The sequence below is a fragment of the Takifugu rubripes genome, chromosome 13, assembly GCF_901000725.2.
Source record: "Takifugu rubripes chromosome 13, fTakRub1.2, whole genome shotgun sequence".
Classification (NCBI taxonomy): domain Eukaryota; kingdom Metazoa; phylum Chordata; class Actinopteri; order Tetraodontiformes; family Tetraodontidae; genus Takifugu; species Takifugu rubripes.
The window spans coordinates 15,063,090-15,091,043 of record NC_042297.1 but is presented as its reverse complement, the minus strand read 5'-3'; the positions used below and the strand labels follow the sequence as shown (position 1 = coordinate 15,091,043).

General features: G+C 44.7%; 1 protein-coding gene across 3 annotated transcripts; it reads right to left on the bottom strand.

The window, feature by feature from the left end:
• Window positions 1-35: 35 nt before the first annotated feature.
• dmxl2 (Dmx-like 2) lies at window positions 36-27,863 on the bottom strand. Of its 3 annotated transcripts, none has more exons than XM_029845724.1 (54): window positions 27,454-27,863; window positions 23,303-23,428; window positions 23,017-23,088; window positions 22,828-22,906; window positions 22,501-22,645; window positions 22,003-22,069; window positions 21,735-21,907; window positions 21,189-21,369; window positions 20,900-21,080; window positions 20,553-20,771; window positions 20,210-20,481; window positions 19,853-20,122; window positions 19,506-19,735; window positions 19,147-19,349; window positions 18,715-18,836; window positions 18,542-18,631; window positions 18,321-18,426; window positions 18,125-18,244; window positions 17,808-18,035; window positions 17,383-17,669; window positions 16,913-17,085; window positions 16,185-16,833; window positions 15,567-15,896; window positions 15,371-15,490; window positions 15,061-15,196; window positions 14,129-14,239; window positions 13,870-14,039; window positions 13,530-13,627; window positions 13,258-13,423; window positions 12,614-12,878; window positions 12,311-12,513; window positions 11,807-12,196; window positions 11,555-11,737; window positions 11,159-11,455; window positions 10,887-11,078; window positions 10,725-10,801; window positions 10,424-10,554; window positions 9,770-10,015; window positions 8,019-8,197; window positions 7,819-7,952; window positions 7,649-7,734; window positions 7,327-7,528; window positions 7,096-7,213; window positions 6,185-6,250; window positions 5,455-5,541; window positions 5,233-5,354; window positions 4,376-4,514; window positions 3,100-3,160; window positions 2,835-2,962; window positions 2,678-2,755; window positions 2,489-2,580; window positions 2,335-2,387; window positions 2,039-2,256; window positions 36-1,922 (listed from the first exon to the last, which is right to left on the bottom strand). In XM_029845724.1, the coding sequence occupies exons 1-54, from the start codon at window positions 27,538-27,540 to the stop codon at window positions 1,713-1,715; spliced, it is 9,168 nt and encodes a 3,055-aa protein (XP_029701584.1). In that variant the 5' UTR covers window positions 27,541-27,863; the 3' UTR covers window positions 36-1,712. The 3 variants fall into 3 exon arrangements, with proteins under 3 accessions (XP_029701584.1, XP_011608315.2, XP_029701585.1); XM_011610013.2 differs by having other exon boundaries at window positions 19,147-19,352; window positions 27,454-27,862; XM_029845725.1 differs by lacking the exon at window positions 6,185-6,250 and having other exon boundaries at window positions 19,147-19,352; window positions 27,454-27,862.
• Between the last annotated feature and the right edge of the window lie 91 nt (window positions 27,864-27,954).

Here is a 27,954-nt window from a genome sequence, read left to right as displayed (position 1 = left end):
CACTTGAGGAATGTTGAAATAAAAGTTGCAAAGCATCCTGATGAAATAAAAAGATTTTATTCACTTTACAAAGGTTACGACCATGACCTGTTCCCTCACACACGTCTGGGGCTCAAGTCCCGCGGTAAGTGTCTACCCGTGATAATGGCTTCCTCTGTGTAGTTACATGCACACCTACATACACACCAGACACCAGTAGGACCATCAGTAAAACATTTAAGATATATACAGTATACTTCAGGGGCCGAAAGAGGGAGAGAAACACAAATCTTTTTAATAAATACAATACACACACTCAACCAAAGTTACAACTAATCCAGCCGGTATGATACAAACCAAAAATAAAGAAATGCTTTTATGTTTGTACAAGCTGTTGTGATATTTCATATATATTTATATATCTATATATTTATAATTTAAATAATAAAACTATTTCAAATGTGTTACTACTAGGCCAAATAAAGCCAGACATTCATTTGTATATAACAGTTTCCTCTCCAATAACCTATTTATTTGAAATAAACTTTTAGTGTCTCCATTATTTGAGTGCAAATATCTATTTCTTATGGATGAAACGGTAAAAACGACTACTGAGGTAACACACACGTACATACAGAAGACCGTGTTGTCGCCATGTCAGATGCAGTAAAACCCCTTACATTCCTAAAATAAAGGGCAATAATAACTTAAACTGGTTTACAAAGGAATGGTCAACCTAACAGACAAAAACATAATAATTTAAATACTAATTAAAATTTTTTTTGTTTTTTTAAAGAAACCCAACAAGATATTGTGCAAAACTAGAAGTGAACCTTTGTGTTTCTGCTTTGGGTGGGCGAGTTCAGGTTTGGACCAGACGGATGAAAACATCGACATCACAGACACAGAATAAAACACGTCTTCCAAACAGGAATGTTCTAGCTGGGAATCTGCTCCGCAAACAGGCATTTGAGGGCAAGAGGGGACACGGATGACGGACACAGCAGAGCGAACGCACGTTGGAGGATAACCTGAGCCGGGAGGCTGAAATGGGGGGTGAGCGGGTGGGTGAGTGGAGGGTGTCATTACAGGAGCAACGCATGTTTGAATCTTCCATTAAGCCTGAGAGAAGCCAGGCAAAAGGGCAAAAGAAGGTGGATGAGTAAACCACTGAGGAGGGATCAAAAGAAAAGTAATTAAATAAAATGCAGATTCAAACAACTTGATTCACACCGGAAACCACTGACTAAACAAACCACAGTGCTGGTTACAGTAGATGCTAAGAGAATTCAGCTGTGGGCACAAAATGACGACAGTTACACATTTTTTAAATTTTTGCTTGAGCACTTTTACAGAGCACTATCAATAGACCTGTGATTGCACCGCGTAACGAGAACAGGACATGCATAGCTTCCCTATTGACACACTGTAGGAGTAGAGATTCTTCAATAAAATTACAGTAAATCTAGCTTCAAAATCAAGTAGGATACCTTTGACTTCTGCTTTCAGCTTTGAGGGGAAACATTATTTGCAGCTTTGTTTCTCATCCTGGATATGATTTACATCATACACCCCTGAACTTTGCCCACTGTGAAAGAGGCCAAAAGCATGACTCTTGACTGCCTCTTCCCCATAAAATGCATCATTAATGGCTAGCGAGTGTTAGTGTAAGCTGCTTGGGTTTGATCTGGCTGCCTTGGTCCTCTTCGGACGCTCGGATGTGGAAGCAGGCGTTACAGGACGTCCACCAGACTGCTCGGGATACTGTAACGGTCGGGGAGCACCCTCATCTTCAAGGTACCATCCGCGCCGCAGGTGAAGATGCGGTTGCCGGGCCGGGTCTCCACTTGCATGACGCCAGCGCCGATGTTGCGGAAGATAGACTGCTTAGCGTGTTCAGAACTAAAAGAGTGCATCAGCCCGTGGCCGGCCAGTTTCCACACCTGTGGAGAGGAAGACCGACAGACATTCGGGAGTGAATCGTTTGTTGGCATTTGGGAATATTAGATTTGTTTTAAAAACAGAATCAAAAATGAACACAAGAGTGATCAAGAGTCACCTTCATGTTGCCCTCTGCAGAGCCAGTGATAAAGAAGTCCTCGAAGGGATCCAACGTCAGGGCTTTAACGGCTGAGTCGTGGGCCTGGAAAGTGTGGAGCAGCTGCCGCTGGCGGATGTCAAAGACGCACACAAAGCCCTTTCTGCCCCCAGTGATCAGCAGCTGCTGTTTAGGGGCATACTGCAACACAGTGGCCCCATTCTCGTGGCAGGGGAATGCTGCAGGGGTGGGAGGATGAGAGGAAACTGTGGAACTGGATCACAGATGAAACAGCTTTGGCAAAAAGGACTTCTTACCGTGGACCATGGTATTACTGGATGGAATGAGAGTGTCCCACAGACAGACATTCCTGTGGAAGACGTAAATCAGTGTGATTTTTAGCTGGTGAAACTGGAGGATTTAAAAAACAAACAAAAAAAACACTGATATCTCGTTGCTGCAGATTCCAACCTGTTGTCATTGGACTGTCCGGCTGTGGCGATGAGGCTGGAGGATGTGATGAAGGCAAAGTCGCCACAGGTTTTAGAATGACACTGCCAGCTCTGTTAGCAGGAACAAACCATAATAATCCATTTGAACGTGTGTTTGCTGTAGATATGTGCAACTTTGCAGGGGTGGGGACAGAGAGGATGACCTCACCAGGTAAGGCTTAGGGTTGGATGATGTCTGGTTGACCTGCCACAGACTGAGGAAGCCCTCTCCGTCAGCAACTCCACACTACCAGCACAACGCAGGTGAATCAGTACAACTGCATAAATAGACAAAACAGACCTTGTGCACGTGTGCGTGCACGCACCTTGTTTCCCTGGGAGTTGAAATACAGACGTGTGACTCTGGCGTTGCCTGCTTGTCTGAAACAAATGAGCTGCTGAGGTCTCTTCCATTCAAACATCCTGACACTGCCGTCCTGAGCCCCCGTCATATCTGATGTATGTCCACATACATAAACACATGCATATAGAAAGGAATGTGAGGCAACAGACAGAGAGAACAGGTTCGGGCATCAGAAAGAGGATGTGGAGAATGCAAAGAACTGCTGCACGTCTCAAACTGGCACTTACAATACTGGTAGACGGGATGAGACGTCATTCTTTTCACATTATTTAGATTCCTCTTCATAATCTGAAAAGCAAAACGAGAATATCTTTGTTTGCAGAATACACCTGACATTTAGAGATGCAATATGACAGATTTGTCCATAAACCTCTGAATATTTGCTGATGTTTTGTGTGTCAGCGGTGATTCTAAAAGACCGAAACGTCCTATGTCTAATGACTGCTTACATCCAAAAGTTCTTTAAAGGGTGATTCAGACATTCAAAGACAGGGACACAGACCACTTCCTTCCATGATCCATTGAACCTATATAACACCGTCTGTCCCGACTTGTCGAGTGTATCGTGTTCAGCATTTATCAACAGGCTGGGACACGGAGGGGTCTGACGCAAATGTGTACCTTGGGTTTCTGGCTGTAAGAGCGGCTGTTATCTGTGTTTATAAGAGCCCATCTCTGCCATACAAACACACCTCCTGGGTGTATCAGCTTGCATAGACTCAGCAGGCCAGCTGTTTAGTCGGCATTGCTCAGTTCAGCAGGATATTGATAAGAATTAAAAACATCAAGTGGAAGCTAAACTGTGCAGGTCCAGCTCTGCAGACTGCAAAGCTTCTGCCTTAGACCTCAGAACCTACTCACTACATTTACAGGACGCCCCAACAACCGAATTATTGCTTTAATCCAACTGTAACCGGACAGCTGAAGTGCATTAAGCATGTGTGATATCGGTGCTTTCTTTATCTGTCTAAGACCCAGATAATGCGATGGGAAATCAATTTGCTCTGGAATGTATACGCCCCAATTGGGTTAGGTTAGTTAAACTAGACAACACATGTGCAGATGCACCGCAACCTCCACACTGGTGTATTACCCTCGAACAAAATCATAAAAAAAAAAAAACGGTGTTAGCATATGGAGTTCTTGTCCACCTCTAAAAATCCACATCATCACGAGGGAGCGCGTGCATCTCATCTGCCTATGTTACGTACAAACTGAACAAATCTGTAGGATTATCCATTTTCTTGTTGTTTGAAATGCTGGTCTGTTGTCTGACTTCAGTTACCCAACTTTCTTTCTTGCATGTAAACTTGAACAAGGACAAGACACCAAAGGCCAATCCTCATATGAACTCCTTAAAGTCATGTATGCAAAGTTACTGACGGAAATAAGGCTGCAGATGATAACGTTTAAAATGAAACCAAGCTTCCTCTTGTGGCTTTTCCCTAACAGCAGCGCCATCATGACCTGTTTTAGTGGTGTTTGTGTGGGAGAGATGCGTACCACACTGGCACCCATGCTGGTTTGCCCACTGCCCAGCCAAGGCATGGATGCAGAGACTGGCATCTGCGGTGGGGCAAAGGGAACGGAGCTGGCCTGGGCGATGTTTGTATGAGAAGATCGATGGTCTATGTCATCAGAGCTGCACAAAACAAAACACAGCGGTAAAACCATTACTGAGAATATATTACACCACTGAGGGCGCACAGAATCAGAGCAAATATTACAGCCTGCCCATAACCTACAACCATTTCCCTTCATAACTACAGAAATAAACTACAATAAATACCGTAACCACAATAAATAATGAATTTGAATGATTACAATTTTGACTCCAAAACACAACATTAAATACAGGTCAGGGCTATTGCTCATGTACCAAATGTGAAATACATTTTTGAATTGGTTACCGGTATACAGTACTGTATATTTCTGCAGCATTGCATAACCTTATAGTAAAAAGATGAAAAGTAAAGTAATAAGATCTAAATCTAGAAAAGTGACAGGAAATGCATCTGGGTGTCATCCAAACTAGGAATGACTGATTTTGAACACATCAGCTCTGCTCCATTATGATGATGTTCTCCCAAACTACAGTGTAACAAATCATTCACAGCAATTTCTTGCTCTCAACATTCTGATTTAAAGTCCACAAAACAAGCATGAAACAGCTTTTATCTGCAAACAAATCCCTGCGTGATTGCAAGCCAATGACAAACATTGGATGGAGAAAAAGCACGTGTCCACAAACAAGCGTAGCTCAATTACTTTTTATTTCCTGTATAAAGTCTAATATATGTGTGATATGTGTGATAATCTAAAGAAACATTTGTAATTCTAAGGCCTTCCGTGAATCCCACCTGCGAGACTCCTTATCAAAGTCATCTCCTATCCAGGTGAAGGGCTGGACAGCCACCAGGGTGGACACGTCCACCTCCTGGACATCATGAGTGGAGGCCAGCACTATTTCATTAGAGTTAGCCTAGAAACCCACAGAAGAAAGAGGATGCAACATAATCATCTGCTATTTGTGACTGCAGTGGAAAAGGAAGAAATTTCTCAGCCACACCAACACAGTTCACCTTATTTATAGCAAATGCCATAATTATATCAGACTCCTTGTGAATGATTTTAGCTTTGCCCCCTGGATAACCCAGATCGGCCTCCACCTGCAAAAGCAGAGAAAATGGGATGAATCAGCTGCAGCAGACAGTCCAAGGACAAAGGATGAAACACATGAACTGATTCATAGGCTTAATTTATATTAACTGGTCACTGGGAAACGTCGCCCCGGAAGAAGCTGCTTAGACCACTACAGGAAAGACAGTTACGCCTGCTGATTTAAAAATCCCTTGTGTCAAAATCCTGCGTGACTGGCAGGGCTGACACTTCCCCGGAGAGGGAGCATGCAAGTTAGTGTGTGCCAACGTTCTTGAAAGGAGCAGATCTGCTTTGATCCCATCAGAATCGGTCAGAGCGAGGAGGAAAAGGGAGTGAGAAACAAGAGGACATGAGGTGATTATTGTCAGGGTCAGATGTGAGTTTGTTGAGGAGTGAGAGGAACAGATTAGATCCAAGCCTTGAGGGTCTTGAGAAGATTTTAGAAAAGATTGCCAGAACAATCACCATAAAGCCGAGCTAATCCAGTGCCACGAAAGCGTCTTTATTTAACCTGAAACTATTCCTCTAATGTACATTTGTCTTTTAGTTGTACAGGCTCCTGGGAGCTCGGCTGTGCAGTGGCTGTTCCAGTCAAGCGGACTGACCGGCATACAGACAGGGGGCCTGTCCTGGTACAATAAATGATACTACCTTAGAGGGACTGCTAGCTCCAGCTACGCAGTTTGGGCTTACATGGTCCATATGGTTCTCTACAGTCTACACACCACACAGAGGCAGTACACAGAACACACCAACATGGACACAAAACACATGCACACACAGAAAAATAAAAATGGGATGAAAGAAAATGTAAAAGGTTGACAAGGATCATTTGATGTTTTCATTATTGATAAAAGGTCAACTGTGGGTGGAGCTATGATCAGTCTGCAGGAAGAATGGTGATACAAACTATAAATCTGGCTGCAGACACTCAAATGGAAGCAATGATGCTGATGCTGTAATTATAGTAAAAATAAGCACAAAGGAACACAATCCCAGAAAATCATGTCTGATTATGGACTGGCGTTTACAGATTGCATAATAATGAGCGGTTCCAGACATCAGAGAAGGCCATGAACTGAATTGTGCTTTTGTACAGAAGTCAAAGCAATGATAAAGACAATAACAAAACTATCAAGAATAGAGATAAATGTGCAACATGCACTTGTGTGTATTTTACTAATCAAGGATCAGACGTGCCAACAGCCTCTGAACCTCATGTAAGTGCTGGGCAATAATCTATTTACAGAAAACCACTGCACAGTCTCTATTTGATGGGTAGGTACATTGCCTATGCTAGCATCATAATAGAATTACATTTCTTTAAGAAGGTGATTCAAACACCAGGTTTTAGAAAAAGCAACTCATGAGATTTATGGTCTTTGACAAATGGGCCAATGCAGCAGTTGTGTAAGAGAAAATAAGGAAAATCTAAAGGAAAATACACAAATGTGAATATTCTGGTGTAACATTGACTGTTTTAATGGGATAGTGGGTCACATTAACTACTGAACCCGAAAAAAAGAAAAATCAAGCAGATCTCATCCACCGGTGCGACTGACCTCACTCTGCTTCCTCTTCTTTGTAAAAATGTAACGGATTAATGTCTCTTGGAGAACGTCCTGTTTGACAAGAAAATGCCAAAGACGTCGGGCTGGGAAGGACTGGTGGTTCTTTGTCCTGCAAGGATAAATAGAAAGAGGACCTAAACATTGGAACAAATTAAAAAGTTCAACTTAAAATAAATTGCTGTTTCTCCCGCCGAATGCTGTTTTAAGAGTCATTCAGCTTACTTGAAGGGTGTGTTGTCTGGCTCCAGCATGGCCTTGTGGCGGAGAATGGCGGGACCACCTCCTGCGCTCAGGTCAGTGGGATACGTATTGATGTAGTTGGGAGGAGGCCCTTCGAATTTGTTCATCCGATCCAGCAGAAGCTGCTCCCAGTTCTCCAGAGTCTTTATCACAGCATTACTGAGGGGGGACGTTACTGGCAGCTCTATGACACACAGGCAGTTGGTGGTGGACACACGTAGCATAAACCCAGCAGGAACTCTTCCTCCAAGTGTATTTAACGTGTTTCTTTACATGTTTATAAATGATTTTACTGTTAATGTACCTGTGAAGTCAAGGCCTGCAAGAGGGAGGAAATTCTTGATGTTGTGGTGAGCCAGTTTCACCATGACCAGGCGGATCAAAGCCCAGCTACGTAAATAACACAGATAACCGTGCAGGAAGTGAAAAATCGGAACCAACTGTCCGAAGAAAACAAAAGCGGCTGAGGAATACCTGTAGGAGTTGGGATCAGAGTGCTCCGTCATCTGTGTGTCAGAAAGGAAGGCGTCATCGTCATCTTCATCCTCCTCTGCACCGCTTTCGTCTGAATCACACAGAGCGTTGCTGTCCGACAGGGGCAGAAAGGGCTGAGAGAGAAACAACAATCAGGACAGCGCCGTGACGGAACACCAGTCTCAAGAGCCGTGTCTTACTTTGGCCACAAAATAATCCCACATGCTCAGCTCTGGTGGAATGAACTTCTCCCTGTAGGTGGGTCTGTCTGTGGGAACAGGAGGTGGGGTGGCCGGGCTTTCCTTCACTGGGCGACCAGGGACAAGCATCCGCATGTTGAACCTACGTCTGTATCGATCCACATCCTCTGCTGGCGGAACTACCGGGGGCAGAAAAGTTGGTATAGTTCAAACATGATAAATTCTGTTTACAGCACTCTGCTGCTCCTCACACTGTGCCATGGAGAAAAAGGAGGTTAGGAAAGAAGGAAATTCAGAAAACGGTGAAACAACCAAGAACTGAACCATTTATTAAAATCTTAGAGGGTTTTAATAGGATTGAAAGAAACACACATGAAGAAAAGGCACAAATGTTGAGCAGAGGTAAAGAATGAGACACACAGGGTGCACAAACCTGCACTATTTGCCTGGATGACACAAAATGATACACAAACTAGAGTAGATAGTGCAGTTTGGAAAAGCAGACAGCACACAGGTCACATAAGATGACAGCAGAGGACAGCTGACAGTCATTTACAGCATACATACAAAGCTATCACACAGTAATGCAAAATCAATTGTGTTACACTTCTATACATAATGAGTATGAATGATCCTCCACTGACATTTTTCCTGGCTGAAAATAGAGCATGATTCAGAATGATCCATGTGTTATCCGTGTGCGTTTCCTGTCTGTACATTGCATTAAAAGCCTCTCCAGAAGGCTCTTGGCTGTGCCGAGAGCTATCGCAGACACTGCAGAGTCTTAATGCCAGCTCGTATCTATCCTCTCCACACACGCAGACCACTTTGGCCTGATGCATATGAATGAGCAGGTTCTCCCGAGGTCAGTCAGAAGCCTTAGGAAATGGTTTCTTGCAGAACACCATAAAGATTTTCTCACTTTGTTATTCATTACAGACTACACAACCCCACTCTACCAACAACACACCACAAAATGAACAATACAAAACTAAATTTCTACCTTGTGGTTCTAGTGGTAGCACACGGTTAAATAACATCTAAGCTGTACCTGGTTTAGTCTCAGATTCAGATATAGTCTGAAGGGGCTTCTGAGCTGATTCTTCTGAACAATCCTTGCTAGGCTCAGCTTTTGCTTTCGTGATAAAAGGGGAGTGATACAACAAAATAAATTTTAAAGATGTTATTACATGTACATGCACTGCACACACAGACCTGCTGAGTCTCTAGCACTCCCAAGCTTTCTCACGTGCGTTCAGTTATCATGCACGGCAATCCTGCACATCAGCACTGCAAACTGCAATCCACCAGCCCGGCTACTCACTGCTAGCCTTAGGTGCTGGAGCGTCTCCCTTTGAAAAGGGAGGGGGGGGTCGTTTGGGAGGCTGAGTAACAGAGAGGATGGGAGTGGGGTTGGGGTTGAGGCTGCTCTGTTCAGGTCTTCCTGTCTCCTGAGACTCTTCTGGCCTAGATGCCTCAAAATCAGCTGGTACTGGGTACACAGGTCAGAGGGCACACTCACACAAAACACTGGAACATCCATGGTGAGCCCATCTTGAACTTACACGGTTGCCTTTTTAAATAAATTAAAAGTCTAATAATATTATAAAATGTATATTGATGGAATTGAGGCCCAAGATTGCGAGGGTGAAGAGATGAGTACAAGAGGGCAGCAAACACAATACATATAAAGAGAATAATTGGTGCAAGAAAAAAATGTCGAGTAATTCTTATAACAACGGTTAATTTACCTGGTGGAAGCTCAGGCCTCTTTGGCTTAATAATGACTTTGGCCCCTCCCCCAAAAACAGCAGCCCACATGCGGTTGTTGAGAGGATGTGCTGCCAGGCGGAAGAGTTCGTTGCTACTATGAGTGCCCAGACCATGAATGAGCAATGAGAGATAAACAGCCACGACAGCTTCGCACAGAAGCACGCTGAGCCTCGGCTGGTCCTCCTCTCTGGCAGAAGTCAACAAAGAGATCAGCGACGTCACACCTGCAGGCAGAGACAGTGAAGCAAGAGATTAGCCTTCACTATCCGAGATGCGGTCTCACGCACCAAAAACTGCACGTTTCTGAGACGTCCCGATGGCGTGATCAGTCTGTCTCTCCATTTCCTTGCCAGAGGCCATGAGGATCCTATTATAGAACACCATCTGTCTCTGCCTAAATACAAACCACTTGCATTGCTCTGCCTATTCCCCAGCTTTTCATATGGAGTTCAATCATGCTTTTGATCCTCATGCGTCACTTCCTATGCATTGTGAAACATAATCTGCCCTGAGATCGGTTTAAGAATTTCAATTATTTAATGAATAGCATGTCAGAACTGTAATTTGACGCCAAGTAACTTCCATCCAACCCAGAAAAGATGAGTAGATGGATGAAACTGGGTTTGTGCTACCTGGCCATTGTGCAGGAGCAGAATTAGGAGTTATGTGCTCCTCGATGCTTTCTGTGCGTAGTCGCTTTCTCTCACTGAGCAGCAGGCCCTGGTACACCATCCCTGTGAACTGGTTTGCCTCTGTCTGGCTGCTGCAAAGACAAAAACCAAAAGAAACACTAGTCACAACAAGAAATAAGTTTGATGTTTAACAGCTCATGAGCTGAAGGTGATTCCTCTTTTTGAGACACGGCATTGTTAGAAAAGTACTCAACACAGTACAGTCTAGTACCAGAACATTAAAGCAACCAAAACCAGTTACCTGTAACTATGGCTGTCACACAACGCTTGATAAATGCAGGCAGACAGTGATGCTGCCAATGTGTGCAGAGCATTAACCTAAAAGCAAAGGAAAATTTTCACTTAACATAGGAGTGTCAGGAAAAACTGTGGGCACTAGTCTGTCGTATTATCGGACTCTAACCTGATCGTCCAGGAAGTCAGGATGTGGTGGGGCCTCCATCAGAGTGATGGTGTGGAGGATGTCACGGATGTGGTTGCTGAGATGAAGAACGGGATTAGCTATGACGGTCTTCGTAGGGGCAATGCAAGCAGACAACAGAGGCAGTGTAGTGGGAAGAGGCAGAGGAGACTGCAGCTGCTTGACCGTAAGCTCCTTCAGAGTGAGACAACAACATCTTTAGCTTCTGCAAGAAGAGTTTTGTTTAATCCAGGAGAAGCATTTAACATACGTACCTGCTGACTCTCCTGCAGCAGGAACAGGAGCTCCATGCGGACAGAGGTGACCCCTCCACCCTTGGCTCCATGAAGGCTACAGTAGGACAGAAACACCCTCAGCAGGGCTTGGTTCTTCCTCAACCAGGCCTTGCGCCGTTCAAAGTGCTGCTGCTTGGCCTGCAGGCGCCGACGCTCCAGCTGGTGCCGCTCTAAGGCGTCAACATCTAAATTCTCCAGGGCATCATCCGATATGTCTACCGATGTCGTACGCTCTCCAAAACGCTCAAATCCTGAATCCTCTTCCTTTCCCTCCACCTTTTTTGAAAAACAGTTATTGTTCAAATACAAATTAGCCAAAAAAGAAACAAAGCTGCATATTCTTTATGTATACGTAGAGAAAATATTCAAGTTTACTTTGTAATTGCAGATGTTATGCATGGCAGCAATCTCTTTTTCCAGCCAACTGTAAAGCTGAAATCGGAGTTTCCCTCCATCCACCTCAAAGCCTGTGGCCAGCGTGCGCAGCTCCGTCATTAGGATTTTCAGACAAGCACGGAACTTCAGCTGCTCTGCAATCACGTCAACCTCTGACTCGCCCTGTAGAAACATGAGAATTTGAGAACTATTCTTCACAGAGTCTCATATCCAGACATATTTTATTCTCACCTGTGAGTTTTCCCTCTGCAGTTTGGTTCCACCACGCTCTGAGCCTCCATCATTAGTCTCTGGTTTCTTCATAGTGAGACCATCATCCTCATCCTCATCCTCAACATCGTCATCCTTATCATTGCCCCAGTCTAGTTTCAGCTCATCATCTTCTGCTTTGGTTACAGGCCGGCTCCAGTCAAACCCAGCCCCACTGTCATTTCCTCCCCAGGAAGGGGCAGAAACTGCTGAGGAGCCCCAGTCGACACCTCCCTGGGTGCCGTTTTCCAGAGGTTTGCCTGAGTTCAAGTTGGTTTTTGATGATGCTTTGCTCATGGATGAGGAGCTACATTTTTTGGTTATCTTGGGAATTTTAGAAAGCACTTCCAAAGCCAGAACTGGGCAGCCCACCTAGAGGGACAGGGAGACTTTTTAACCTATTGATCTAACGCTCATTATGTTCTCAGATAAAAGGTCCCAACAATTGAAATGAACTCGAAAGAACCATATTGCTGACATGCTCACCTTAAAGTGTGCATTAGCAGTGGTGAAGAACAGTTTGCGCTCTATAAGGTTGATCTCATCTGCACTGCTCTTCTCAGCAGTGAGGCCTACAGTTGTTGCTGTGCCATCTGGATTTGCAAAGTGACGACGGATGATTAAAGGATGAGTCCTCAGGTAGTTATAGAAGCTAAACACCACAGGGTTGCAAGATTTCACCATCACATCTAAAAAGAGGAGGAAGAAAAGAGAGAAGTGGGGGGGTAAATATGGCTCAAAACCCACAAATGTATATTATCTGAAATACTGTGTCTTCAACTTGCTCACCAGGATTCTCGTCATCCTCTTTAGGAATCCTCTCCAACAGTGTGTCCAGGGCTCGGGTGTAATCCTTTGTGATCCAGTAGGCTATGCTGCGGAGGAATGGGTCGGGGTGCAATCTGGAGCAGTGGTAGCCGCTTCCATCTCTGTTACAGCCCAGGACCTTCTCATTGAGGAGGCCTTGGCAGGTTGATGAATTCTCAAAATCGGCCTCGTACAGCCGTGCGACTATCATGGCAAGCTGGAGATCCTCCATCTTCTCCATCAATACCTACTCAACCCAGAAAACAAAGAAATGGTAAGTAAGCACTAAAGTGAAATAATTTTAATACATAAACAGAAGTGAAGCACAAACATCAATGTTTTTGTGGCCTGTATATTTTGACTGAATCTTATAAATGTGAGCCAAAGAAAGCAAGTGAGAATCATATCAAACGTCTTGCGATAGAAAGGCTGCACAATGCCGACTCTCCTTGACAGCCGATATGCACAACAAGCATTGCACTGAATTGACTTTAATGAAGATACACCTTTAAAAACAGTTCCCATAAATGCAAAGTCTAAGGAAATTTAAATAAAGATCTGGTGGAGGCCAAACATTTCTAATTTAGGTGTGTGTTGCTGAGGGTAAAGCAGTTTGTTTTCGACACCTCAATAGCATCTTTGAGTGATCCGGCCAACAGGAAGAAAGCAGCAGATTGTTCAAAACGCTGTTTTCCCAGCAGGGAAAAGGCATTTTTCAAAGCTGCCTTCCTCCATCGGTCTTCGCTGAAGTTGTTTTTAAAGAACTGCGTCATCTTCTCATCATGCTGCGACCTAAAAGATCAGAAATTCACATGTTATTATAAAACTCAGATGAGGTTATTCACTGAAATTAGACATTGCTTTTAAAATAATGAAGCGGTCAGTCACACCATGCTACCTGAAAAGCCCCCACAGGACAGCTTTCTTCTTCATGGCCAAGTAGAACAACGCAGCATCCAAGGGGTCGTTGTGTCTCTGGAAAGCAGCTTTACCCAACTGGTGACAGATGAACACAAACAGTCATTTAAAAAATATATTTACTAGATGTAATATCATTAAAGCAAAAAAAAAAAAAGTTGTGCACAAAGCTCCTTCCAAAAGATAAATAACTTCCACCGATCTAATCAATACATTAAAAGTTAATTTAAAAAAACCAAACATTTTATGACACTTGACCTGTTGAGCCAGTATTAAAGGAATGTTGTAAATAGTCTGTTATTCATTATTCGGATGGATACCTTCTCCACCATTTTCCGCAGTGTGTTGATGTTGCGTATCCACCAGCCCACGCCGACGGCTCTGAGCTCTGACCACTGTGGATCACCTCTCTGCATGGCTGGGATCATGTTTAACAGCTCCTCCTCTGCCTCTGAATGGAAGGCCCATGCAAAATGGCATGTCGATAGGCCTGTCATACAGGAGGGGGCAAGAGAGGATAGTGTTTGAGGCACCTACTGTAAATAACAGCACGGGATAAATAAAGGAAGGCGTATTTACCCTGGTGGAGCAGCTGCATGCGGTACAAGGGGGGCAGAGATGTGAGCAGGCAGGTATGAAGGCGCATGGCCAGCAGGTACCTCAACCCACACTCATCAAGGGCCTCTGCACCTACATGAAATAAGGTGGTGCAATGTTGTCACTCTTATTCCAGCAACAATTTTATCACAAAATGGAGGCCAGGGACAACATTTACTGTGTATCATTTGTGTTCATGATGCTGCAGCAGATTGTGTCTAATGTCCCTGAACTTGAACCTTCTTACCCTCGCTGTGCTTACTTAGTCCTGGAACAACCTGCTAATGTCTTGTTCCCAAAGACTAAATAAATAAGATGGAAAATTAGACATAAAAGCCAAAGATAATGGAAAAAGTTATTTCAGTTCATTAAGATTTGATTTGTGGAGCTGAGCTATATCAAGGAAAACACAATCGTGAAGAAAAATGACGCTCAACTTTCATGTCTTAAAAACCTTTTCTCTAACCAAGAATAGCAGTTACTGGATTAGTACACAATAAAATGGGCCAATGGGCCAAAGCACTGTTCAAGTTCATTCTGCAGGTGTCATCATATCCTCAATAGCTATGATCATTACTGTTCCTTTAGCTGACTACAACACATTTTTGCCTTTTAATGTTAGACAAGGAAAGGTGAATGGTAATTACATGGATTTATTCATTTGTGGAGACAAGGCACAACATTAACTTTCTATTTTGAATACGTCTCTCATTCTCTTGTATACTGTAATGGTGATAATAATAATGCATTAGCACGATCTTAAATTGGACAAAAGGACAGCTGAAGACGCTATATGTTTCTTGACTCTATGAAAGGACATATACAAGACACGGTTCTGCACAGATATTGACTTTACTCTGATGTTTCGGCAGATCATCATCATGATAACAGACCCATACAAATGTTTATCTTACCTGTGTACTGCTGATCCGTGGAGCTGGGGACCTCAGCGCTGGTGGTAGCCACAGTATCAGCTAAGGCCACCAAGAACATCTGCTCTAATCTGGTCAGGCCTGGTAAACTGGAGTGCATGAGGTGACTAGATAATACCTGCACACAAAAGGAAAGAGTGTCAAAAAGAACAAGAATAATCTAGTATTAATATGTTAGTACCTGTATCTTTGATTAGTATTTCTCCAAAAACATTCACACTACTATTACACCCATCGTGTCACAAACTTTTGAATTTATTTAGCACATGGGCTTACATAGGCTTATTAATACCTGAGCGTGCTCTGGTCCAAAATAGGTTGGTCCATATTGAGAGAGGTTGATAACTCTAGACTTTTTCTCAGGTTTGTCAGAGGCAAAGTTCACAAAGTCATCCGTGGTCACTGTTTGGACCTGTAACACAGGACATTGTTAGAAAATATGAGTGGACTATGCTTTAGTGAAGAAAAATAATAATCTATTGACCAACCTGGAAGAGGTCAGAATACTGGTCTTCCGTAGACTTCTGTGATCCATCACCATCTACCACCTTTGCTCCTTTACCCGCCTCTTCTCCCACCTTGTACGAGGTGTCCAAGTCCGCCAACATGAGAGAATAGAGTGGTAAGGGAGGTATGGAGTTGATTTCTGTGTAGTCCCTGCCTCCATCACGACCGGCCACAATGGTGTCCTTTGCAGTGCTGCCAGTCACACTGATTGTCCTGGACAGGTGTCTTCTTGCTCCACCCTCACCTGCCTCCACATCCCTCACCACAGCAACTTCACCAGCAATGCATTTCACCAGGTGAGCAAGGATAGCCTGGTACAAAAGAACGCTCGGTTACAAGCATATATGAGCATGTTTGTCCCTACAGCAAATAAATGAAAGTCTGATACCTCTTTTTACACATTAATTCAAAATAAATTATATGTAAAATATCAGTGCAATAAGCATTAGCAAAGTAATTGATTCAGTCAGAACCTAACCTCAAAAGCATTTCCCCCCCCCAAGCTAGACGTTTTTAATATGTTTCACTCTAAAAAATTATTATGTTTATTTCGGGTCTTATAAACATGACAGCTTTGAATCAGAAAGGGGAAGAATCACCTTAGCTCGGCGAACCTTGCCCAGGTCCATGAGTTCCAGTAGCTGGGTGGGATGGTACTGGGGTAGAGTGGGCGACAGCGAGTGAGCTGCCTCAAACAGTCCTCCTTCCTGAAGGCCCGTAGGGGCACGCAGAGCCTCATCCACCACTGTATTTCCCTCAAACACACTCTTGGACCTGGCTCTCCCCTCAAACACTGAGGAAGAACCTGTGGTTTGACCTCCAGCATTGTCTACAGACAAGTTATCCTCCTCTCCAACACCAGGCTTCTTGTCCTGGTACCACTGGGCATATACATGCATTTCACAGTCCATGCCCACCACCAGAATGCCGTCTCTCACCCAGGACAAGGAGACAGGTAAAGAGGGTGTGCCGTCCACAGAGGACAGAAGGTCGATGGATCGGAGGAGGATCCAGCGTGACCGGATACCCTGCTTAATGCTGCCACCTAAAGGAAGAGTGATGACTGCCACCCCTTCCTTGCTGCTAGTCTGCTCATTGACCATGCCAGAGATACGGCCATACATAAGAATGTTGGATCCAACTCCTACAGTGAGGATGTGAGATCCATCCTCCTTTGACAGCCAGTCTAGGTGGACGTAGTGTTTAATGTTGGGGGAACTATGGTCTCTGCTCATGTACAGGTCAGACCTGTAATTGAAAAATAATGACATTAAATTAAATACACTTCTGCCTGAATGCAGAATTTTGATACAAATGACCTCCTGACCTGCTGTAAACGAAGAGGTTGGAGTCCACGCTGACTCTTGGATCTAAGGTGGATGAAGGCCTGGTGAAGTCATCAAGGTGGAGGGTTTGCTCTAAAACCCATTCAGAGCCCCCAGTAGACTCACACTCATAGATGGACACATGCATGGAGAAGTCCTCCGCAGAACCATGCAGCTAGAGACCATGTTACAGTTTAACAAGCAGCAATTACCTGGTGCAATAACAGTCTAGTTTCATGACTCCATCTAAATCACTCCATGATCCATAATGCTTCAGTGCTTAGGTGAGCTACTTTAACATCATTCTCTATTATACATGATCATTTATTTGTACCTGTTTTTGGTAACTATATAACCCGTTTAATTATTGTTTGCAATTTCAGTGCCATTAAAGCCATTTTCCCTCTCAAAAATCAATTTAAAACCATTTGTTTGTCCAGTACGTCACAAGGAGAGGGTTTGAATTTCTTACCTGTCCTTGTGGTGGCTTTTTAAAAGCCACAGCTAATCTGCCAGTGTAAGAGCAGGACACAGCAACAGGTCGTCCAGACACACTGACTGCACTGTTGTTGTCTTCCTCTTCGTTCATTAGAGCCCAGGGCTCCCAGCGGTACACTCGGTTGTCTTGCTCATCTTCGCTGTATCCTTCATCGCTCTCCACAGCACAGTGCCAGAACCGCACGCGAGAGTCGGAGCAGGTGGTAACAATCAGGTAGGGAGCGAGGCACACAGGGTAGATGGAGGAGGAACTCAGATGGCCTAACAGACAGAAAATACAGAATTAGAAACATTCAAGTGTTGCAGTTTCCCCATTTATAGCACGTTCCCAATAATAGGAAAATAAACAACATGTATTTCTTGTGGCAGCAATATGAGGAAATAACAGTGCATTCAAACCTGCAGAAGGGGTGGCTCTGGTAACCTCTACCCCATGGGGCAGGTCAAGACGTTTGCTGTACACCAGTTTGGAGCTCAGGATGAGTTTGCTTGCTGACTGTAAATTGGCTGTTGAGGCCGACCGTGGCAAAGGTCTAATAGGAGAAGTCTCTGGAGATGAGTCAGCATTCACTACTTGGTACGGAACCATTAGCTGGCTTTGGAAGCTGTAATCTGGGCTTTGCTCATCTGGACACAAAGCACATGACACAGTTGGGCAGTGTCAAGGAGGCAGATAAAAAAGCTTGCCTATGTAAAATACAGGAAGTCACCATTACCAACACAGGCCTGCACCGACTTCAGGTGCAGGTGCCACATCTGCAGGACAGAGTTTCTGTTCAGATCCTTTTCTATCACCACCAGGAAGAACTTCTCAGAGAAGGGGGCAGGTTGGTAATCTGGATATAATTACATTTTATTATTGTTTTCTGCTGGGGATGCTGACTGAACAGAGCTTTATGTTGTGCACCACACCTTCACCAGATGGAAAGGCTGGCATGTGGACCTCTTCTTCCTGGGGTTTGTAACCTAGAATGAAGTCCTCTTGGAACACATGCAGCAGCTGAGTATTGGTGCCACACTGAGTGGCGGGAAAGTAAAAAGTCAGAGGTTACACTCTGTCAAAAGTTTCCACAATTTCATGAAGGCTTTGTACCACTGATTCGAGGTGGGTGGGAAAAACACAAAGTACTAACCTGGTTCGTGATGACATCCAACTCTATGATACATCCAGGTCTAGCAGTGGATTGCTGGCTGACAATGTTGAACACTTCTCCCACTAGTTTCTAAACGGAAACACAAATGGGCAGGAGAGTCACACCCGCAGACTTTGTCTTGCTTTACTGAGTGTGTAGCAGTGTTCACTCACAGATGTTTCAGGATCTGAAAGTTCATCTAGTAGTTTTCTGGCATCCACCACAGCTTGATAGAGACGGAGGTTTTTACCATCCGATGCCACAAAGCATGCACTGGCACTGTTACAGTAAGTTCCTGAGGAATAGAGTCCATTGGAAAAGTTATTTGTTTTGAAGGAGTTTCTTTGACCTAATTTCACAGAGGTAAATCAAATATAAATAAAAACATAGAATGAGGAGACAATATAAAAAGTATGTTTTGTGCAAATTAAACAAAGAATGTCACAACAAACAAGGCTCCTTTTTTGAGAATAGGCTTCTCTTGCAGGAAGTGGAGAAAGGAAATGGATCTAATGAGCTGAAAATGTGTCATCTGGCTTTTGTAAGCAGCACTTGAGTCTTACTTAACACCACTTAACACTAAAACAAGTTTAGAGGAAGTTTACCAAGTACAGAGCTGGGAATAAGTGTCGGTAGCCAAGCAACATTGCTGAAAGCAGAGGTGTGAAGGGAGTTGATACGAGCCAGTTCAGACACTCCTCCAGTGCAGGATAGAGGCCCAATGTGATCCACTCTCCACAAGATCAGCTCACTGTAGATGGCATTTGGGTCATGGAATGTCCTTGTAGCTGCATTACGAAGCTGCTTCCTGCTAATTAAAATAAAAAACATTCCAAACACTATCAGACATTCAGTCACTTGAGGAGTCGACAGCAACTATGCTTTTTCAATACTGTTGATTTTGTCTGTTCTGTTTTATCCTCATCAATCACTCATTTATTTCCTTCCACCTGCATTTCTATACCTGGGAAGTCCTTTCGGAAGGGGGAAGGTAGGTGGCTGCTCTCCTTCCAGGCTGCCAGGAGCTGAGGGAGGGGTGAGAAGAGCGTTGTGGTGTGAGGAGGTCAGCAGCAGGGGCAGCACCGTGTGGCAGGCTTGGTCGTTCAAATGAAAACGGTGTCCACAGTAACGAAACTTGTGTGACACGGTTAACACGTTTGAGAAAGCAGAACATTCAGCAAATGTCACTGCCCACTGCAGAAAAGGGGAATAAAATACTTGGATTAGTGTCTCCTACATCTGATCATCTCAGCCAATGAACACGATCCCTTATGATTGGATGTCATCAGGTGGCTAAATTTGCCGTCATACCTGATTGAGAGATCCGTCAACATGTTTGGACACCATCATGACAGCTGGACTTATGCCAGGGTAGCATTTGGTAGAAGGGGTCAGCGCGAGTGACCCCAGACTGCCCAAAGCTGAAGCAGACTTAGAGATGCGCTGGATCATCCTCCCCTGTTCTCCGTGGCCAGGATTCCCGCCTTCGGTCAAAGTGCAGGCATACATTAAAATGTTTTTACTCAGCGAGTTGGCGTCGCCTGTAGGGAACGCCACTGGGATGCGAGTCGAAAAAGACACCTGTTGGAAGAGTTGGAGAAAGAGACGGGCATTTTAGGAGTGGTATACAAATTCAACAACGCAGGTTTACAAAAACAATCAACTGACCTGAACCTGTCTGAAGATACCCTGGTTAAATTCATCCAAGTACTTCACATGCCAGACAAGGAAGGATCCGTCTGTGGGATGGATGGTGAACAGCATGTCTGGGCTTTTGTTCCACTCAATGATGAGTGTTTCCATCTTCCGCTCCAAAAGCATAGAAGGCAAAGGCATGCTGGAGCTGGACCCAGGGGAGGATGCTTTAGTGCTTCCCTGCTCTCCAGGCTCCCCCTCCTCACCATGCTCAGAGGAGGCTTTGTCAGACATCTCATCCAGATCTAAAATTAGAAATAAATCATGATTCTTTAAGGTTATAATTCAGAATCTGAATGTCGTCTGTGGGTCCTACCAAAGTCAAACTTCATAGGTGATCCTTCAGGTTCCAGGGCATCCTCAGCAGTCTGTTCTAGCTGTTGCTCAGAGAACTTACGGAGTTGCAGCATAAAGAGATCCATTGAGGAAGTAAAGCTAAGATCTTTATTATTGAGCCAGTGAACCACAAAGCCGCCACCGCCACTACCATCATCTGGATTAAACACTGCAGAGTCAGCCAACGCTGATGGGATATCTGACAAAGAAACAAGATATCAATTAGCCATAGTAAAAATAACACATGTAAGAGGATCGCCACAGGAACCACTGTTATTGTTTAGCACAATCCAAATAATGTCTGGGCCAGTTTAAAGACATCGTTACCTGTATTGGGATTGATACTGGCAGAGATGTGGAAGTGGCACAGGGCGTTTGCATGATGAGCAATGTGACGGTGCGTGTGTGCGTCCTGTGTGCCAAGCTGAGAGGGCAACAGCTCGCTATGTGCCACCAGAGCAGAGGACCGCCGACGACCTCGGCGCAGGTGTTTCAGGTGGTGAATCGACTAATTAAGCAAACAGACATGATTAGATAACCCATCTCGACAGTCCGGACATCTTAAGGGTTTTCTGATTCACTCTTTTTGGTGAATGCTGACTGATTATTTGTGTACCTCCAAAGCATGCTGGATCTTGTCTTTATTGCCTGCCAGCCCTGGCAGACAGGAACTAAAAGACTGTGTGTTCTCAGAGATCTGTCCACCAAGCAGGCTGTCTTCTGGCAGCAGAGTCTCAGACCACAGCCTACACACGCCATCTTCACAGGACGTCAGCAGCACGTTGCACACTGAACCCCTAGAACACGAAAGAGAATGTAAACACTTTAAATGACAATACTTTGTGGGACAGCAGCCTAAAATATAATTCCTCATTGCCCACACATTTAATACAAATACATTACTTAATGATGTTTTATAAAAACAGTCTTCAATGCCGAGACCCTAAATCAATAGCAGAAAAATTGATGCAATTTACTGAATGTCATCCCTACAGGCACATTTGAACTGAAAGGCCCATTAACAAAATTATATTAGCTTTTTAAATGTTCAATATGAACTAAGTTAATTTCGAACACAAAGGCAATAAGAAAAATATTATGTACTGAATGAGATCCTCTTTTAACCATTAGAAAGTTGATTAGGACTAAGTTTGCTTCTTACTTGGGCATGTACTTGCTGGTCTTCCTCCATGACATACCAGTGAGCGAGCGAGGGTGGGCCAGGTAAACAAAGGAGAAGTGAACTGGAGGAGGCTTTTTATCTGCATTATCCTGGACCACCACTGCTGAACGCCAGCCCGTGGTTGGATACCACACTTTAAGTAAACAGTCATCCTGCACGTGCAAAAGCAAAGACCATATTAGAACCAACCTTACATTCGAATGTTAGCACAGGCGCCATTAGAAACCTATTTCATTGCATTGAATACCTTTCCAACTGTTGCAAAGTACTCGCCATCAGGAGACCACTTGGCAATGTGCACAGATGCAGCAGTTCTGAGAAACAGCAGCAAGAAAAAAAAAATAGGTTTTTTTAATTCTCTTTTAAAACACCTGATGGTTCGTGTCATGTCACTCTGTTTTTACTTTGCAGTGACATTTTGAAATTTCAGATGCTAACTTCCTCTAGTTGCTTTACTAGACGGGTGTGCGCTTGTGCGTCAGGACATAACAAGTTTAATTCTCTTCTATCATGACACAGCAGAAAACACATGAAAAGAGGAAGAAAGACAGTCACACCGCATCTACTATTCACACACAAGAGCAAAAACAAAAGTGACAAACTAACGTCTCTGACAAACAGAAAATGGAAAGGAGGGAAACACTAGCCATCTTAATAACAAATCTACATTAAGAATCTTTACAGGCTGTAAATTACAGCGGTTCAATGGTAGTTTACGCAGTATTAGGATTGGAGTGCGACATACTTGCACTGCCAAATGCAGTTCCAATCATTGAGGACAGGGTGGGGCCTGTCCTCAGTCAGCTGCCCATCCTCCTCCTCTATCAGGGCATCTGTCGGCGGTGGAGCCCACAGCTGAAGCCGCTCTGTTGCTGCTAGGATACGGTTCCCTGTGGACAGAAAAGCACGTCACACACCTCCACGCACAGAAAAAGAACGGCATATCCAGAGCCAAATGAAAATCAACTTTAAATAATACACGCGCTGTTACAGACACGGGGGGCAGAATACAAGCTGGGCACTGGATTAATCTCGTGGGAAGGCTAGTGAAACACAAAAGGCATTAGCGTACCTTGCGGGTCCCAGGCCAGGTTGTATGTGATGGCATCGAGGAAGAACTGTCCTGTCTTTTGCCACTGATAGTTAAGTTGCTGTTAGTGACAGGAGTGACACACCATGCAATGTTATTAGCATACCACTATGATTAATGTGACAAAATAGCAACTCATACGCTGATGAATGCACTGCTATTCATGCTTGCCTTGTGCCGTTTGTTTGGGTTGATAGTCAGAGGTTCAAAGATGCAGACCGTGTTTCCGTAGGATGCAGCGATCTAAAAATAAAAAAAAATTGTGTTCATCATCCCATTACTCACCCCCATTAGTGCTACTACACACCAGCACCCAGAAGAGAGAGGGGAGAGGAGATGGCGAAATGTGGACCGCGCAAGGCAAAAGCCAGCGCGTCAGGACCTCTGTCTGCTCCATTTAAACGACAATGTCGCCTGACTTTGGGAGCGTGGGCCGTGAGGTGTGGTCGACACTTACCCTGCCGAGCTGGTGGGAACACTCCACACAGCCCACTTGGATGTTTCCATTCTGAGCTCCTGGGATAATCTGTACACAGTCAAAGTCACTGGCCAAGATCACCACATCACAGCCGGAACCGTAGGCCTGGGAGCAAGATGAGGGGAGAAAGCCAATTAGACCAACTCATGAATGTAAGCACAACATACCGACCATCCACATGATGGACCACTACAGCGTCATCCCCGTGAAACTGCATACATATGCAACCTTATGTCAAATAAATATAAATAACTAAAAGGCCACAAAGCACTCAGTAGCACCAGCAGTAATAATTCATTAGCAATGTGAGACGCTGCAACAGAAATAGCGCAGCATGGTTACGCGTTCAAACCATGACTGCGTCGATGTGATCGACAGACTTTAACTGTACACGAGTACAGCAAAATTCCAAGTCAATAAACATAAACAATACGCCCAGACATTCTGGTAAAAGTTAATACAAAAACCGAATGACCCAAACAATAAAACTCACAAACACGCTGAAACATGAAAACGTGACTGCTACAGGGCCCCAGGGAGGGGTCACAACTCTCCGTTTGATTCAAGAGAACCAGGTGAACCTTTGTTTGGATGATCTAATATCTGATTGGTCGTCAAGCCCAAGCGAAACAATGGTGGTAGCTGGCTGACATGTGGGAAAAAAGGCAGCTATGCAGCTGCACCTGGTAGAGGAGCAAACCTGATCTAAAGGCAACAGCACAGTCACAATGACAACTCGTCTCCTTTATAATTCAGGAGAACTGGAGCAGAGACTGGGAAGCACTCTGCCACAGAGCGGGACGACATTCCACCCAGAGGTATTATATAAAATGGCAGTTGGGTAATTTACACTGTCATAGGACGATATAAGACGTCATTAGTGTGTAAATGAGACCTAGAAACCACACTAAAATGGAGCGCGCTGCGACTGCGGCGGTGTTTGCTGATGCACGTAACAGCTGGAATTAAAGGTGGTCACCGTCATGCATTGCCCAGGACTCCTGCGCCTCCTTCTCATTTTCACTCACACAGTAAAGAGAACTCATCTTGGTTTTACTCTCATCGTCAGCAGGTTCCTCTGGACCCGACTGAGACCTTGAGCCAGGCAGTAAAGCAAAAGTCCAGCTGCTTTAAACAGAATAATGCATCATCACGGCTTTGTTGTTTTAGACCGGCCTTGGGTTTGCCCTGCAGCTCTTTCGTCATCCCTGAAGTTGCACGTACGGTGCACAAACAGACGCATACAAGCTGCACAGACGATTGAGGACGAGGAAAAAAAAAATCTGAGAAATATCATCAATATTTGAATAGACACAATATTTAAAGGGAAAAAAATCAGTCGTTTGTATTTTTAAAGAGACGTTCAACAGTCATTATGGGCTAATTGACCTCCTGTGAACTGCACTTCACTTGAATAAGTACCATTAAGAGATTTGTGTGCACGTCTTCAAGTGTCGGGATGATTCATTTGCTTTTGACTGAAGCTGTACAGTTGGAAGAAATGAGTCTGATTCCAAATCCATTCCGAATTTATGCCATTCAATGCGGGAAGCTCCAGCGGTGAGGTGACTGTGGTTTAAAATTCTGCTGATATTAAACCTTCAGACCTGAATAAGGAGTGGATGTGGAGGATATGAGAGCAGATAAGAGGAAGAGAGAAACAGATCACGTCCTCGCGTTCCTCATTCCACTGGCCTAACATGATCATGTGAGCCTGTTCCAGCCTGTTCCATCTGTTATCAAGCGCACCATATTCATGCTTCTGCGGGCTGGCTGTCTTTAAAAACTGAAGGGTCTTCTTCTTTAGCAATGCTTATAGGACAGACCTGTACTTTGATCCTCAGCTTTGTAGTCATGCCATGCTGGCATTTTTCCCACAATAATGCAAATGCACTCCTAAAGCATAAAAAAAGCCAGTGAATGTGGTTTTATAGCACTGGAAATACAAGACAACTAACTAGGTATAAATCAATAATCCATCTTGAAAATAATCATATTGATCCCTTGTGAAGACCTTCTGGCAAATAAGCTAATGCATAATAAATAGTGTCTAATCTTAGGGCAACACAATGTAGGAGAACATGAGAACTCGGTGGGTTAAGCACCTTCTCCGTGCCTTGAAGGCTCCACGTGCATTCTATTTTTAACTGATAATACATCTGCCGCTCCATCAGCCCCCCCACGGCAGGTACACGCACAACTACAGGTAGAAAATTGTCACTGAAATTGTCAACGTCCGTGAGGAAACGTTCGCCACACAAAAATCCGGCCCCAAACTACCTTTCCTGTTCAGATCCAGAATTCCAGCCTGTGTTTTGAGTTGAACTGTGAATCACTGCAATGAAACAAAGAGCTGTTCTATGTGCTACAATCCTCTGAATTGCCCAAATAATTGTAGCTTTAATGCTGAAAACTCAAAACCGTGAGAGTGCCGAGCTGTTGCAACGGAGCCACCAAATGTCTGCATGGCCACCTTGATGAATGGGAATAAGATGAATAAGATGAGACCAAGTGCAGGAAAACGCTGTAGTAATCATGGCGAAAGTCTGCCAGCGTCAAACCAAACTCGCTTGCGCTCTGCTAGATGCAGATGTGTGTGTATATGTTGTGTCGTGCTCTAGCCTCGGAGCCCTTGGAGTCAGTGTGAGCGTAACTGTATCAGACATACAGTCTAGCGTTCTTCAAATATCCTCTGGGTCACACAGAGAAAACACCAGGCATGGACGTCGGGACCCTGTGGCGACGTGGACAGTTTGAGCCTCCCAACCAGCTCTGTCCTATGTTGCTAAGCAGATGTGACCCTTGGTACTAAGCTGGCCTGTTTACGCTCAAATATCCTCTATCTGGGGTCAGAAAGGGGGAAAGGGTATTCCTGTTCATACGCGGGGTGGTGAATATTTGCATTTCACTGCAAAATGCTCAGAAAATTACAAAGGGGTGGGAGAGAAGGGTGTCTGCTCTCAACTATGCAGCAGCAAGAACGGATCGAGCCAGGAGCAGAAGCCATTACGCCATCGCCATCCTTTCAAATGTGATCCTTACTGGGCCGTTGATGAAAATAATAATCTATTAAGATGGAAGACAGTAAACAAACCACTGGTTCCTCGGCCATCTTGCTTTCCTTCCTCAACAAGGCAGTTTGGATAAAGTCTAACCACCAAATCACGCATATAGACATAAACGTGTTTGTGCATACAACAATATAAACGTAATATAACGGCTCGCTCCCAAAAGTACACATTTAACACATCAGACTGGGACACAAAGAACACAACAACAACAAAAAAGGATGAGGAGCAAAACGAGGAGGCGAACTTTGCTCAAGGTTGATCTAAATGATGCCAGGTCAGCAGCGGCCAGGTGAGATCTAAACCAAACACATGTCGGCTGGCACCGCGCGCGCTTCACGAGCGTTTCCACGCGCAGCCATGTATCCATATAAGGCTCTCTACGTCATGGCTGGCGCAGCTGATGCTAGGATGACAGCGAGCTAACGATCCGTGAGGGGGATTTAACGCCAAATGGTAGCAAGCTTAGCTCTATCTGCAACAGGGCAAAAAACCAACAAAAAGCACCAATTTAAAAAAAAACACAGCTTTTTTTTTTCGGTTCCTGAGGCAAAGCGTGATCTTGTGCAACCCCCTCTGCGTGGGTACCCGCGGTGTGCCACGCAAAATTTGATCGGCGCTTCCAACCATACGTTTGCCAATATTGTTGTGGCTGCGCAAAGGGATTCCCTTGCAGTAATTCTACCGAAACGGGGTGTAGCTAAAGGTCGTTTGAGCGGCTAACGACGGGGAGGGAATAAGTAACACGGCGGTAACCCGCAGCAATTACGTTACGCACGGCCATTTCCATACAGCAGCCTTATCTGCTTGAGGTTATTAGCATGCGAATGTGTGAGTGGCTGTCATTGTAAATGGAACAGGGGCTTGTGATAAGGCTGCTCCGAGGAGCCTCGACTCACTGCCAATATCTCGGGTGCAGCAGGCAGGCTAACCGCGGCTTTGGCTCGTTAGCCAGCCCGCTTCCACACCGCGCAGCGTTAGCGGGCTAAATATCCAGCTAGCTAGTCCGCTGCTAGCTTCAATTGCTCCCATCTCCAGGAAAATATCAAAATAAATCCTCACCGTGAAAGGGATGTCATTCACGCTCCCCACCGAATAGCAGCAGTCTCCAGGGTTCACGGCTCCTGTCAGCACCTGGTGCAGATGCATTTTCTCTTTATTTGAGCAGCAGATGGGATTTTTTAATTATTAACAACGAGTCCACCCTGTCGGTTTCTCCGTCTAGCAGCGACTGGGAATTCCATTAGTAATGTAAACGCCGTCCTCGGCCGAGCAGTGTCGTCTTCCCGCACCGGCGGCGGGGCTGTGGGGCGCTGGTGTCCGGCCCGTATGAATGTAATCTCACCTGGCCGTGTCATCTATTTAAACGTTGGGAACTAGCGCCGCGTCGCCCTGCGCTGTCAACACCATCCCCACGATTAATCGTGAGAGCAGAGGCGGACGCTGGGATCTCTGCAGCGGACCTGACATGCGCGCTCCCGACGCGGTGGAGGCACGACTGAACCGTCATAGATCCGTGTCGCATAGAGCGACGAGCGACTCTGCAACTCTCGCCTCTGCTGT

Bases quoted from the DNA above. Each gene is read 5' to 3' on its own strand.
- dmxl2 (XM_011610013.2), bottom strand. From the start codon at position 27,540: ATGCATCTGCACCAGGTGCTGACAGGAGCCGTGAACCCTGGAGACTGC. The intron at 15,897-16,184 runs GTGATTCTTCCC...CTTTTGTACCAG, and splicing joins GCAAGGTTCGCCGAGCTAAG to GCTATCCTTGCTCACCTGGT. The intron at 10,802-10,886 runs GTTAGAGTCCGA...CTTTGCTTTTAG, and splicing joins CTGACTTCCTGGACGATCAG to GTTAATGCTCTGCACACATT.